Source organism: Nomascus leucogenys, unplaced genomic scaffold (genome assembly GCF_006542625.1).
Source record: "Nomascus leucogenys isolate Asia unplaced genomic scaffold, Asia_NLE_v1 Super-Scaffold_285, whole genome shotgun sequence".
Lineage (NCBI taxonomy): Eukaryota > Metazoa > Chordata > Mammalia > Primates > Hylobatidae > Nomascus > Nomascus leucogenys.
In genome coordinates, this window is record NW_022095770.1 from 582,252 (window position 1) to 595,403 (window position 13,152).

Sequence of the window (13,152 nt, forward strand, 5' to 3'; positions counted from 1 at the left end):
GTGGGCTGGTCAGGATTTATAATCTCAACATTACAGGTTAGGTAACTGAGGTCTAGAAAGAGCAAGTGGCTTGCTCAAGGTCACCCAGGAAGCTGGAAGCAGAGGTAGGAGGGGTGCAAGGGAAGCCAAGGCCTGCTGAAGGTGTGCTAGGAAGAGTCTGGAGAAGAGCTTATGTCTCCCCGTGTACTGTTATATCCGGCCACACAGGAGCTCTCGGCTTGGAAGGCAAGTGTGGGCAGGGGAGTTGTGTGGTCAGATCTGTCTCATAAGATCCCGCCTCTCATTTGACCCTCCCAGATTTCCTGGGGCCATTACTCTGGGGATGAAGAGGACGCATACTCGGCTGAGCCGCTACCGGAGCTTTGCTACAAGGCCGATGTCCAGGCCTTCAGCCGGGCCTTCCAACCCAGTGTCTCCCTGACCGTGGCTGCGCTGGGTCTGGCCGGCAATGGCCTGGTCCTGGCCACCCACCTGGCAGCCCGACGCGCAGCGCGCTCGCCCACCTCCGCCCACCTGCTCCAGCTGGCCCTGGCCGACCTCTTGCTGGCCCTGACTCTGCCCTTCGCGGCAGCAGGGGCTCTTCAGGGCTGGAGTCTGGGAAGTGCCACCTGCCGCACCATCTCTGGCCTCTACTCGGCCTCCTTCCACGCCGGCTTCCTCTTCCTGGCCTGTATCAGCGCCGATCGCTACGTGGCCATCGCGCGAGCGCTCCCAGCCGGGCCGCGGCCCTCCACTCCCGGCCGCGCACACTTGGTCTCCGTCATCGTGTGGCTGCTGTCGCTGCTCCTGGCGCTGCCTGCGCTCCTCTACAGCCGGGATGGGCAGCGGGAAGGCCAACGACGCTGTCGCCTCATCTTCCCCGAGGGCCTCACGCAGACGGTGAAGGGGGCGAGCGCCGTGGCGCAGGTGGCCCTGGGCTTCGCGCTGCCGCTGGGCGTCATGGTAGCCTGCTACGCGCTTCTGGGCCGCACGCTGCTGGCCGCCAGGGGGCCCGAGCGCCAGCGTGCGCTGCGCGTCGTAGTGGCTCTGGTGGCGGCCTTCGTGGTGCTGCAGCTGCCCTACAGCCTCGCCCTGCTGCTGGATACGGCCGATCTACTGGCTGCGCGCGAGCGGAGCTGCCTTGCCAGCAAACGCAAGGATGTTGCACTGCTGGTGACCAGCGGCTTGGCCCTCGCCCGCTGCGGCCTCAATCCCGTGCTCTACGCCTTCCTGGGCCTGCGCTTCCGCCAGGACCTGCGGAGGCTGCTACGGGGTGCGGGCTGCCCCTCAGGGCCTCAACCCCGCCGCGGCTGCCCCCGCCGGCCCCGCCTTTCTTCCTGTTCAGCTCCCACGGAGACCCACAGTCTCTCCTGGGACAACTAGGGCTGCGAATCTAGAGGAGGGGGCAGGCTGAGGGTCGTGGGAAAGGGGAGTAGGTGGGGGAACACTGAGAAAGAGGCAGGGACCTAAAGGGACTACCTCTGTGCCTTGCCACATTAAATTGATAACATGGAAATGAGATGCAACCCAACAACTGTTACTATTTTTGAGTCACCGACTTGGAAGTGATTTGTGGCAGGGCAGAACCGGTGGGTTAACACCCCGCCCCCGCCCCCCCGCCCCGCGCTTGGCTCTCTGAGTGGAAGACGCTGAGGGCCTGGGTGGGGGTGGGGGGCTGCTGAGTCTACTAAAGCTCTAGCCACTGACACCCCCTTCACCGTCACCTGGCCTCAGCCAACAGAGGTGAGGTGGGAAAGCTGCCAGGCAAGGAGGGGTGGGGGTTCCTCTTGCAATACTGTAAGGAAGAGCTTTCTAACAACCAGAGCGCTCTCCAGTAATGGCTGCCTTAGCAAATACTGAGTTCCCGCTATTGGAATGTTCAAACTGTCGGGGACGCTGTGGGCCTTTGCGTGGTGTGGGGGGAGGGGGAGGGGCAGGGGATTCCCGTTTTTGGTGGGCGTTTGGATTACATTACCACTTTACAATCCCTTCCTAGTGTCTGAGATGGAAAGAAAAAATGAAAAAATTAATTGTAAAAGTTGAGTTGAAGTTTTTCACCTTGAAGAAAAACCTAGGAGGGACTGCAATCTGAAAATTTCCAAAGTAGTTATCATGGGTGTGGTGGGGGTGAGGGATATTTGCTGTACTCCATCTTCTCTGGGGACTGGGTCAGAGGAAATGCACTGAGCTGGCCGGAGAGAGGTTGGATATGGGAAAAAACTTCTCTGCAGGCAAGGGCCTGGGATCCAGACCGGGAAGATGGTTGTGGTATCTCCATTCCTAGGTAATCTCTCAGTACAGGCCACTCTCATCTGGAGAGAGGCCACGGCCGAGATGGCCTCCTAGACACGCTCGCATTGATTCCTGGTCTTTGTTTTACACAATCACAACGGGCAGGATGGTGTTCACGTGCGACAGTTCTCGCGGTTTAATATCGGTCAGCAAAGCTGTCCCCACTGCTCCAGCCTGGAGTCTAGGGTCGAGAAGGGCGGGGCGTGGCGAGAAGGTCTCAAGGGAGGTGCTGGCCTGACGGCCCCGCCCGTCCCGCCCTGCCCTGCCCCGCCCCTCCCCGCCCAGCCCAGCCCGGCCCAGGCTAGCAGTCCACAGAGCCTCCGGCAGCAGCGGCGAAAAGGAGTCCCCCACGGCCTCTAGGGGCCAGGATCCAGGGAAGGTCCGGAGACGGCGCCGATCCTCAAAGGGTCCCGCACGCCAGCCACTGGGGACCGACCTGGAACCCTCCATCCGAGATCTCGGGAATCGCCGCTGAGTCAGCAACGCGCGCGCGCGCCCGCGGAGGCCGCGGCCCCGCCCCGGCCGCCTAGCGCCTGAGTTAACCCCTTCCTATACAGAACCGCAGGATATTAGCCCTAAGAGGCCTCCACTCTATTCAGAGGCCACAGAATTCCTTAGAATCCCAAGCCACTCTTCCCAGCTGAGTTCGGTGAGCTGTGAGCTCTATATTCGATTTTATTTCCGGCCTAGGTCTGCACCTTCCCAGAGTGCCTGCCTCAACTCCTTCACCTCAAAAAGGAGGTGAGGCCGAGTGCAGTGGCTCACACCTGTAATCCCAGCACTTTGGGAAGCCAGGCTGGGAGGATCGCTTGAGCCCAGGAGTTCGAGACCAGCCTGGGCAACATAGTGAGACTTCATTTCTACAAAAAATAAATTTTAAAAATTAGCCAGGCATGGTGGTGTGCGCCTGTAGTCCCAGCTCCTGGAGAGGCTGAGGTGGGAGGATCCCTTGAGCCCAGGAGTTCGAGGCTGTAGTAAGCTATAATGGCTCCACCGCACCCCAGCCTGGGCAACACAGCGAGACCCTGTCTGGAAGAAAAAAAAAAAAGGGTGGGGGAGAGCTGAATCAGACCGAGAAACTCGAGAAACCGGACTCCTTCTCCCCAGACGTGGAGGGCCACCTCCAGAGCTGTGTCCTCGCAGGTCTGGACATACTCTTAGTAGCCAAGGCGTTTCCCTTTCTCAGGGACCCTGAGACGACACAGGGGTTCAGAGAGCGGCAGTTGGGTTTTCCTCTGTCCTGTGCCAAAGCTCCTCAACAGTGTTTTTAATTTGTTGGTTGGTGAGCCAAGAGTTAAAACAAGGGCCTGAAGGCGGGCTTCCGTGACGTCACTAGCACCCCGCGTCCGACCTCAGAGACTGGGGCGTGGCTAACATAGCCTCGTCCCCTCCCTCCCTGTTTCCCCGCCCCTCCCCGCTGTCACCAAGCCAGGGGCACATGATGCAACCCAACGCGGTTTCAGCCGTCTGATTGGTAGCCGCGCCCGGCGCCAGGCTCAGGGATTGGACAGAGGAGGCTGTGACGAAACCTGGACCCTGCCTAGTAAAGAAGGGAGGAGAGAAAGAAGAGAGAGGGGGGGCCCCCGGGAGGGAGGGGGCCGGGGGGGCGGGGTCCCAGCTCTGTGCTCGCGCCCCCAGCGTGCCAGTCCCGGGGCTGCAGGGAGCGCAGCGCGCGCGGCCCGGGCCCCGGCCAACGGACGCCCTACCGGACACGACCCTCCCTGGAGCTTGGACAACTGCCCACCTCGGACGCTGCACCGGACACTGCCCCCCACAGGGCTGGACACTCCAACGGACACTACTTCCCAGCTCCGGACATTGCTCCCTCCTCTCCCGGGGCCCTGGACGCTTTTCCCCCTCCCCCATCCGGGGGCCCAGACACTGAGCCCCCCTCAGCGTCTGGCTAGCGTCCCCTTGCACCCCAGCCCAGGACACTGCCTCCTCCCTGTCCTCTTCTCCCTTCTGCTCCTCCCACCTCATCTTTCCCCTGCTCGGGTCGGAGCCCCGCCAGTTCCTCCGACCCCCTGCTGCTCGGCCGCGGCTGCCCGCGCCCCCATCCCCAGCTCCTCGCCCGGATGCCTCTCCCCGGGGGACTGTGGTGGCTTCTCTGCTGCCGTCGAGGCTTCACTCTTCTGCACCGGGACTACGGGGACGGCGAGCTTAGCGGGGACGGGGACGAGGACGAGGACGAGGAAACCTTTGAGCTGCGGACCCCGAGTCCAGCGGGCGGCGGGAGGGTAAGTCCCGGGGGTTCGGAGCCTCGTCTCAATCACTCTCGCTGTAACCGGCCGTCACGCTGATCCGCTCCAGCCTCCAGCCACACGCTGCGCGCTTGGCGAACTAGGGACAAGGGAGAGTTTTTTGCCTGGGGGCCAAAGCCCCTGGGAGCTCTCGGAGCAGCAGCCCTACTCGGGATGTGCCTGTGGGCCTCCCGCTGCAGGCTGGGCGCTGTCCACCTGCTGGGGGCCCTGAGGCAGGGGAGGTGTCACGCGTGGCCCGACCTGGCCCTGCCTCTCCCTTCGCCGCTGGGCCCGCGTCCCATCCCGTCTCCTTCCGCCTCCGCCAGCGCCGAGGAATGTGGCGAGGCCGGCTGGGCGGCTCGAACGCCTGGGTCCCCCTCTGCTCCCAGTTCGCAAGCGCGGAGGCCAGATGCGAGAGCTCCCGCTGCGGAGACCTGGACGAGGGAGAGAAGTCATCCCAGGATTGGGGTCTGTGGAGGGGACCCCACGGAGAGGGAGGTGGGGGCTCTTTGAGGACCCCTCCTCATTACCCTGCCACTCAGGACAGAACTCTCGGCTTTCCCCGGTGAGGCTCCTGGGAAACCCCTGAGGGGATGGATGGTGAGGGACACTGGGCTGCTGACTGGTTTTGTCGAATCTCCCCGTGGGGAAATAGAGGCATGATTGGTGTGGGAGACCTCCATCCCTTGACGTCTCCTCCCGCATCCCCCCTGCACACTGGCGGCCAGACTCCCGTGTGCTGTGGCCCGGGTCAGGCTCCCATCCCCCGCGCAGGGGTCCCCAGCAGGCCCAGTGGCTCGGTGCCCGGGTGGGGCGGGCTGCGCCGCCGGGGCCGGCGCCAGCACCTGGCGGAGGCGGAGAGTGGATAAATATAGAGGGGGGGGGAGGGAAGCAGGGCACTGCGATTAGGGGAGTTAGCCTAAGAGGGTGGTCAGTACCTGCCACATGTGGTGTGGCTGACAGCCCCACTCAGACCTTCCAGAAAATAGGTGGAGGTTCACGTAAGAAGGGCGCAGGACCCAGGCATCCCCAAGCTTCCAGCTTGGGCAGGGTCGGCTTTACCAAGCCATTGCCTCCCTCATGCTCCACCTCAACTCCCCCCTTCCCGGAGCCTGGGGACAGGTGTCCCTGGCCCCCTCCCCCACCTCCCCCTCTTGGCTCTAGCAGTCTGGGAGCAATATGAGGATGGCACGGTTCCCGCCTGACTGGCCTCCGGGTTGGGTTTGTGGCCTCTCTCAGACCCCAGTCTACAGTTGAAGTTCCAGGACAGGGGGAAGGGAGGGGGAGGGGGAGGGGGAGGGCAAAACCCTGAACTACACCTGCCTCCAGAGGGTGTGCCATTCCTCAGTCTGGCCGGCCTTCCTAAGCCCCAGCAAAGGGGCAGGGTCTCTGCTCACCGTTGAGTCTCAGGAGTGTCTATGGGAGAATGTAAGACGCTTTTGGAGAAAGCCCTATACTGAAAGGGTCCCTCTGCCCTTCATTCACCTCTGTGCCTACCACCTGTCCTGCCTTGGCCAGGGAGGCAGTGTGGAAGAAGGGAAAATGAGGAGGAGAGGGTGCCTTGGAGCCTGGCAGAAAGAGCTCACCTCTCCTGTTTCAAAGATGGGGAAACTAAGGCCCGGAGACGGGAAGAGACTTGCCCAAGGTTCCACAGTGAGTTAGTGGTGGGGCGGGAATTGGAACCCAGGTCTCCTGACTCTCTGCCCAGTGCTCTTTCCACCCTACCCTACCCTTGATTGTATCTTCAAAGGGTAACTGAGAGGAGCCTTGGCTCCTTAGCTCCTGCTGTTCTGGAGAGCTTGTCCTGTTGAGACCGGCGGGAGGGGCGAGCCCAGCGGCTCCAGCGTGCTCCACCCCAGTCACGACCCCACTCTGTGACTCCTTCCTCAATCCCCTGAGCAGCCCTGTCCTGAGGGCAGAAGGCACGAACCTGGCGCAGGAAGGGCTCTGACCCTGAGGGCTTCCCCGCCTGTCTCCCCAGGGTCCCCTGGAAGTGACGCTGACTCAGCCAGTGAGGAGCGGGCCTGGCTCCAACAGGTGAGCTACGCCCCTATGTCCCACAGTCTGGAGACCCCAGCATGTTCCCGGGACCTCCATCCTCTCTGTCTCCCCTAGCGGTTGTGCAATAAGGGAGAGGCCCTACGCCGGACGCTGTGGTTTGGCTGGGGTCCCGGGGGGCGGTCCGGCTGGGGGCGCGGGGAGAAAGAGGGGGGTTGGGGCTATTTCTGGTTCCAGGTCAGAATGGCCCAGCGGTTCCCACAGCCTGGGGGAGGGGTGCCCAGCTTGGGAGCAGACACCCTTGCAGTCTGGGGAGCCCCTACAGAGGAACCCCCTAGAGGCAGAGTGGAGGCCCAACCCTCCCTCCCCTCTGGCCCAGGCTGCAGAGCTGGGAGGAGACTTGGAGCCTCATCCCGGAGAAAGGGCTGCCGGAGGACGACCCGGACATCGTTGTGAAAGGTAGAGACCCCCCTTAGCGCACTCTGGAGGCCCCCAATCCCAATCCCCTAGGGATTAATGTCTCCTACTGATGTCCCTTCCCTCCCTCTCCGGCCCCCAGGTTGGCTGTACCGGGAGCCCCGCGGAGGAGGGGCGCGGCCCTGGCTGCCCCCGCGCCGAGCCTGGTTTGTGCTCACGCGGGACTCCCTGGATCAGTTCAGCAGCAGCGGGAAAGGGGCGCGGCGTCTCGGGAGCCTCGTGCTCACCAGCCTGTGCTCAGTGACTGGCCCAGAGCGCAGGCGTAAGGAGACAGGTGAGACCTCTTGGGGACTCTCCTACCTTCCTGGGCAGGGGCCCCGGCAGACCCTAATGGCCCTCCCCGGCCTCTCTTTTCCCCAGGTCTGTGGTCAGTGACTGTGTCTGGTCGGAAACACAGTGTCCGCCTCTGCTCCCCACGCCAGGCAGAGGCTGAGCGCTGGGGGGTGGCATTGCGGGAAGTGATCGCCTCCAAGGCACCCCTGGAGACCCCCACCCAGCTACTGCTCAGGGACATACAGGTACACACCAGGGAGAGCCAGGAGAGTGGTGGACCCCAAAGCTTTCTGGGCTCGTGAGGAACTCCCTTCCCCATCAAGGTGACCCTCTCCCTGGCCCCCTAGGAAAGTTGCGGGGACCCAGAGGCCGTTGCCCTCATTTACCTGAGGAACCCGATTCTGAGACACACTAGTGGAGCCTTGTACGCCCCGCTCCTGCCCCTGCCCTATGGAGTCAGCGCCCCAGGTGAGTGGTCCCATGGCCCAAGTCCCCTGGATGGGATGGCGTGGTTCAGAGGTAAGAATCTGAATCCCTTAACTGGCAGGGATCTAAGCATCCTTCAGGGACCTGCCAGCTCCCCACTTTTCGAAGGATGAAGGTGAAACTGGAAGCTGGCCAGGGTGGAGGAGAGGAAGCCAGCATACACAAAAGGGCCCCCTTTGGCCACCTTCTCTATGGGTCTCATTCTGACTACTGATGTTCCTTCAGGAGTTTGTACACTCTCCTATTTTTTCATTATCCTCTTGAGACCATGCCATATTACCTTTACAAGTGGTAGAAAAGCTACCACTTTTGTAGAACGTGCTGGCCTCATCCAACTGTACTTCTCCCTAAACGGTGTAGTAACTGGCCCAGGTCCTAAAGTTAGAGGATTAAAGGGTGCTGGGAGAGGAACCCCGGTTTTCTGACTCCTAGTCCAGCCTGTTTTCTGACTATGGTGGTGAGCCTCAGTATGGAGTTACAGCATCTGGGGTGTGAATCTACAGCCCTTCCCGGCCGTCCCTCTCCCTAAGTCCAAATCCAGGCTTAGTGGGATTGGGAAGGGGATTCCCGGGAGGCAGAGGTTGAGAGTCTGGCTCCGCGGGACCACTGCTTTCCCTTCACTCTTCCTGTCGTTCGTACCCTCCCCTCCCTGCCACCCTATCCCCTTATATTCCCTCTGACCTTCCCCTGGTTCATGCCTTCCTCCCAGGGCGCAGCTCTGTGTCCCCTCTCCAAACCGTCCCTCCGCCCCCACCCTCCCACAGGTCCGGGCTATGCACCCCTGCGCGAGGAGGCGGTGCGGCTGTTCTTGGCGCTGCAGGCGCTGGAGGGGGCGCGGCGCCCTGGGCCCTTGATGCAGGGTGTGCTCCAAACCTGCCGGGACTTGCCCGCGCTCCGGGATGAACTCTTCCTGCAGCTGGCTAAGCAGACCTCCGGCCCTGCAGGCCCCCCCGGGCTCCCGGCTACCCAAGACCCTGCGGCCCTGCGGTACTGGCAACTCCTCACCTGCATGAGCTGCACCTTCCGACCTGGGGGAGCTGTGCGGGGGCACCTCCTGGGGCACTTGGAGAGGTGAGAGGGGCGGGGCGGGGGTTACGGCCTAGGCGAGGAGCTACCGGGCTGGGAGAGAATGGTCTTTTGCAAAAGACTTGGTAGGTAAAGAACCTAGTAATACATACAGTGCCTTTGTGGGAAATACAAGATCCTCAGTTGTGAGCGGATGTATTACAATAAAACGCCCCCCTTGGGCTGAGGAATTATGAAAAGGCTACTTTTCCTCCAGCTGATGCAGGCCAGCGCCAGGGCGTAGGAAAATGTAGTAAAGTAGCTGGATTTCGATTTCAGGCCGAAGGAAGATCACGAAGACTTTCGAAAGTGGTGGGGGCAGTTGGGAGAAAGCTGCCAGGGGACTTGAAAAGTAATTCAGCTCTATGCAAAGCACTGGGGACAGATTTAGAAGACCCTTCAAAGAACTTGAGTTGGGGCGGGGAGGAAATCGGCTAGATAAAATAAACTGTAAGAGAAGAAGGCAAGAGGGAGGGGGAGAAGGAAAGCCCTTGGAGTATTGATCCCTGGTTCCTCCTAACCCAGGACCGAGCAGGCACTCCCGGACTCGGAACTTGCGGAATATGCGCGCTTCATCCGGAAAGCGCTGGGCCGGACGCGCGGCCGAGAGCTGGTGCCCTCGCTGGCGGAGATTTCCGCGTTGAGCCAACGGCAGGAGCTGCTGTGTACCGTGCACTGTCCGGGGGCTGGTGCCTGTGCTGTGGCCATCGACTCCCACACCACGGCGGGGGAGGTGAGGCCAGAGAAAAGGCCCCATGACCTCCATCCCTCCCTGCCAGCTTCTCACGCCTGTCTCTCCCGCTTCCTGGACCCTAGGTTTGCCCCGAGTCTCAGATTATTTTGGTAAGGGAGGGAGTGGTGGTGACAGGACTAAGAGACCCCTTCCAATTGAATCAACCCCTCCCAGCATCCTGGCAAGAACCCTGAGTGGTCTAACTTTCCCCTCACCCTCCTCTTCTAGGTGGCTCGAGAGCTGGTGGGGCGGCTGGGCTTGGCCCGGAGCCGCAACGCATTCGCGCTGTACGAGCAGCGAGGCGCCCAGGAGCGAGCCCTGGCTGGGGGGACCCTCGTGGCCGACGTGCTCACCAGGTTTGAGAAGTAAATGTCCAGCCCCAGCCCTGCTCTCTATTAGCCCACCCACTTCTCAGCTGAGGTCAGTCTCTAAGCGGACATTATCCAGCGCTTGTCCCTGGCCCTGCGCTGTGGTATTCTCTGGTTTACAGATGGACCTGCCTGCCGCAGGTTTGCAGTCCGACTGCAGCATCACCTCCGCCGTCGGCTCCGCCCAGGCCCCGCCCCAAACATATGGCCCCGCCCCCACCCCAAGCTGCCCTCGCCGTAGGGGTCCGGCTTCTCCCTAGCGCTTCGTCCGCTCCTCTTCTGCAGCTTGGCCGCGGAGGAAGCTGGGTTGGAGGACTCGCCTGACTCCGGGTGGAGACTATGTCTGCGTCTTCACGGACCTCTGCACCCTGAGGGGCTGTCCCCAGACGGTCACGAACTGCCTTTCCTCTTTGAGCAGGTGAGGCTCTCCGGCGTTCACGCCTCCAAACAGACCCCCAAACCTGAACCCCTGGTTTTCTGGGCCGTCTCATTTCATCACTATGGCAGCCCCGCGGGAGGCGTGACTGGAACCTAGACCTCCTCAGATTCCGCGAGGCGTTTTCGCGACGGTTCCGCCGCCGCTCGTGCCCTGACGCCAGGTGCCTCCCCTGCAGGCTCACGCTCTGCTGCTGCGGGGCCGGCCGCCCCCACCCGACGACACGCTGCGCGCCCTGGCGGCGCTGCGCCTGCAGAGCCTGCACCGGGACTTCTCTCCGCGGGTGCCCCTGCCCCGCCTGGACCGCCTGCTCCCGCCCCCGGCCCCGCCGCGCGAAGACCCGCCCCGCCCGACCCCCAGGCCGCCCCCTTCCGCTGCCCTGCTGGCCGGGGCGCTCTGGAGCCCGGGCCCGGCCAAGAGGCGGGCGGAGCGGGCCCGGCGCGGCGGGGCCGGCCGCACTGCGGGAAGCATTGCCCGCGAGGGAGGAGGCGGCGCCGGCACGGCAGCTGCCGTGCTGGGCGGCTGGAAGCGGCTACGGGGCATGGGCCGAGCTGAGGCCATGGCCGCCTACCTGGCCCTGGCGGCGCAGTGTCCGGGGTTCGGCGCTGCTCGGTATGACGTTCTGGAGCTGAGCACGGTGAGGGGGAGAAGGGAGAAGGGGACTCTGGCGGCCCAAGCCCCACACCTTTGCCCCAGAGCCACAGGTCCCACGGAGGGTCACGTAATTCCCCACATCCAGAACAGTTACTCATCTCAAACCCCAGGAGTCACCAGCCCTTGGGCCCTCACATCCCTGGAGCCTTAGCCCCCTCCACACACGTGCTGTGAATCATAGGGGGATCAGGAAACTCCTGCTCACAGACACCCATCTCCCCCTACCAAAAATAACGCTGGGCTCCTCCTTCCACCCTGACTCTGCCCCCCTGTCTGCAGGAGCCTGGTGGGGGTGCTCCACAGAAGCTGTGCCTGGGCTTGGGAGCCAAGGCCATGTCCCTCTCCCGGCCGGGGGAGACAGAGCCCATCCACAGTGTCAGCTATGGCCATGTGGCCGCCTGCCAACTAATGGGCCCCCACACCCTGGCCTTGAGGGTAGGAGAGAGCCAGCTCCTCCTGCAGAGCCCCCAGGTGAGTGAGAAGAGGAGTTGTGGGAGGAGGGGAGAAGGGAAGGGATGTCAGGAAGCATTTATGGAACGCCAAACATGGGCCAGGTAGAGCTCTAAGCACTGGGGATCCAGCAGTGATCACAGACAAGCTGAAGGAGCTTACACTAGAGTGGAGTCAGACAATAAACAAGGAATCCCAGGCTATGAAGACAGTGAGAAATGCTACAAAGGAAAGAGTGATGTGACAGGAAGCCAGGGAAGGGTTCTCAAAAAGGGTGCCATTTAAGCTAGCCAGGGAAGACCTGGGGGAACAGCATTCCAGGTAGAAAGAATTGCAAGGCGGCCGGGTGCAGTGGCTCATGCCTGTAATCCCAGCACTTTGGGAGGCCGAGGCGGGCGGATCACGAGGTCAGGAGATCGAGACCATCCTGACCAACATGGTGAAACCCCATCTCTACTAAAAATATGAAAATTAGCTGGGGGTGGTGGCGCACACCTGTAATCCCAGCTACTCGGGAAGCTGAGGTAGGAGAATTGCATGAACCCGGCAGGCAGAGGTTGCAGTGAGCCGAGGCACTTTAGCCTGGCCACAGAGCAAGACTCCGTCTCAACAACAACAACAACAACAACAACAACAACAACAACAACAACAGAATGTTAGAAGAGCAGAAAGAACCAAGTATAACTGGCACATAGAAATGAAGGAGAGAGGCCGGGTGCGGTGGTTCACGCCTGTAATCCCAGCACTTTGGGAGGCCAAGATGGGCGGATCATGGGGTCAGGAGATCGAGACCATCTTGGCTAACACGGTGAAACCCCGTTTCTACTAAAAATACAAAAAATTAGCCGGGCGTGTTGGCGGGCACCTGTAGTTCCAGCTACTCGGAAGGCTGAGGCAGGAGAATGGCGTGAACCCGGGAGGCGGAGCTTGCAGTGAGCTGAGATCACGCCACTGCACTCCAACCTGGGGGACACAGCGAGACACAGCGAGACTCCATCCAAAAAGAAAAAAAAAAAAAAGAAGGAGAGAGTGGTGATAAGGAAGGAAAGGTTGCAGGGCCAGAGCACGTAGGACCCTGGTGGGGAAGCTGGAGCCCTAGAGCCTGGAGAAAGGATGAGAAAAAGAAGAGAACCTGGCAGCCCCTGTTGCATACTGACCTCTGCCCTCTCTTAGGTGGAAGAGATCATGCAGCTGGTGAATGCCTACTTGGCCAACCCCTCCCCCGAGAGGCCCTGCAGCAGCTCTTCTCCTCCATGCCAAGACCTGCCAGACACCTCCCCTCCCAGCCAGCGCCCGGGCCTGGACGAGCCCCAGGGACAGTCTGGCTGCTTGGGGCAGCTGCAGGACTGAGCCTGCCAGGAGGTCACGACTTTCCTCCTGCCTGCAGCCTGGGCCAGGACTGCTCTGAGATTTGAGGGAAACATGGACCCTTTTGGCCCTGCAGGGACAGGGCACATCCCACACCCAAGGGCTACAATGGGTGTGGGCAATTTTCTAGTTTGTTTCTTAATTTATTTGTAGAAGAGAAGCAAAAAAAAAAAAAAAAAAGGTTTCTTATTTACACAAACCCTTCCTGTGGGAGTGTTATTCAGTGGGACAAGTTGGAACCCCATCATGCAGAGCCCCGCCTCTGGGGACGCCCACACCCTGGGCTTTTACCAGGCTCTGGGGGAAGTCTGGACACCACAGCGCTTCCCCCTC

The 13,152-nt window shown here is 61.6% G+C and overlaps 2 protein-coding genes across 6 annotated transcripts; both read left to right on the forward strand.

The window, feature by feature from the left end:
- Nucleotides 1–288: 288 nt before the first annotated feature.
- Nucleotides 289–2,017, forward strand: CCR10 (C-C motif chemokine receptor 10; the record flags this gene model as incomplete). The annotated part of the gene is made up of 1 exon (XM_030808080.1): nt 289–2,017. A coding segment is annotated over one exon (1,074 nt), but the record flags the coding sequence as incomplete, so codon positions are not given.
- A 1,848-nt stretch (nt 2,018–3,865) lies between these two features.
- On the forward strand, nt 3,866–13,018 carry PLEKHH3 (pleckstrin homology, MyTH4 and FERM domain containing H3). 5 transcript variants are annotated; one of them, XR_004028996.1, is made up of 13 exons: nt 3,866–4,508; nt 6,493–6,548; nt 6,889–6,968; nt 7,069–7,260; nt 7,347–7,504; nt 7,607–7,727; nt 8,510–8,816; nt 9,336–9,543; nt 9,772–9,908; nt 10,197–10,329; nt 10,526–10,959; nt 11,281–11,472; nt 12,625–13,018. XR_004028996.1 is itself a non-coding variant. In XM_030808269.1 (13 exons), exons 1-13 carry the CDS (start codon nt 4,347–4,349, stop codon nt 12,799–12,801), a joined length of 2,382 nt encoding a protein of 793 aa, XP_030664129.1. In that variant the 5' UTR covers nt 3,866–4,346; the 3' UTR covers nt 12,802–13,018. The 5 variants fall into 5 exon arrangements, 3 of the variants coding, with proteins under 3 accessions (XP_030664129.1, XP_030664130.1, XP_030664131.1); XR_004028997.1 differs by having other exon boundaries at nt 9,772–9,899; XM_030808269.1 differs by having other exon boundaries at nt 10,526–10,984.
- The last annotated feature ends 134 nt before the right edge of the window (nt 13,019–13,152 follow it).

Excerpts from the sequence above, each read along its gene's own strand:
- PLEKHH3 (XM_030808269.1), top strand. The coding sequence starts at position 4,347 with ATGCCTCTCCCCGGGGGACTGTGGTGGCTTCTCTGCTGCCGTCGAGGC. Across the intron at positions 8,817-9,335 it reads CTCCTGGGGCACTTGGAGAG|GACCGAGCAGGCACTCCCGG; the intron begins GTGAGAGGGGCG and ends CTCCTAACCCAG. Across the intron at positions 11,473-12,624 it reads TCCTCCTGCAGAGCCCCCAG|GTGGAAGAGATCATGCAGCT; the intron begins GTGAGTGAGAAG and ends GCCCTCTCTTAG.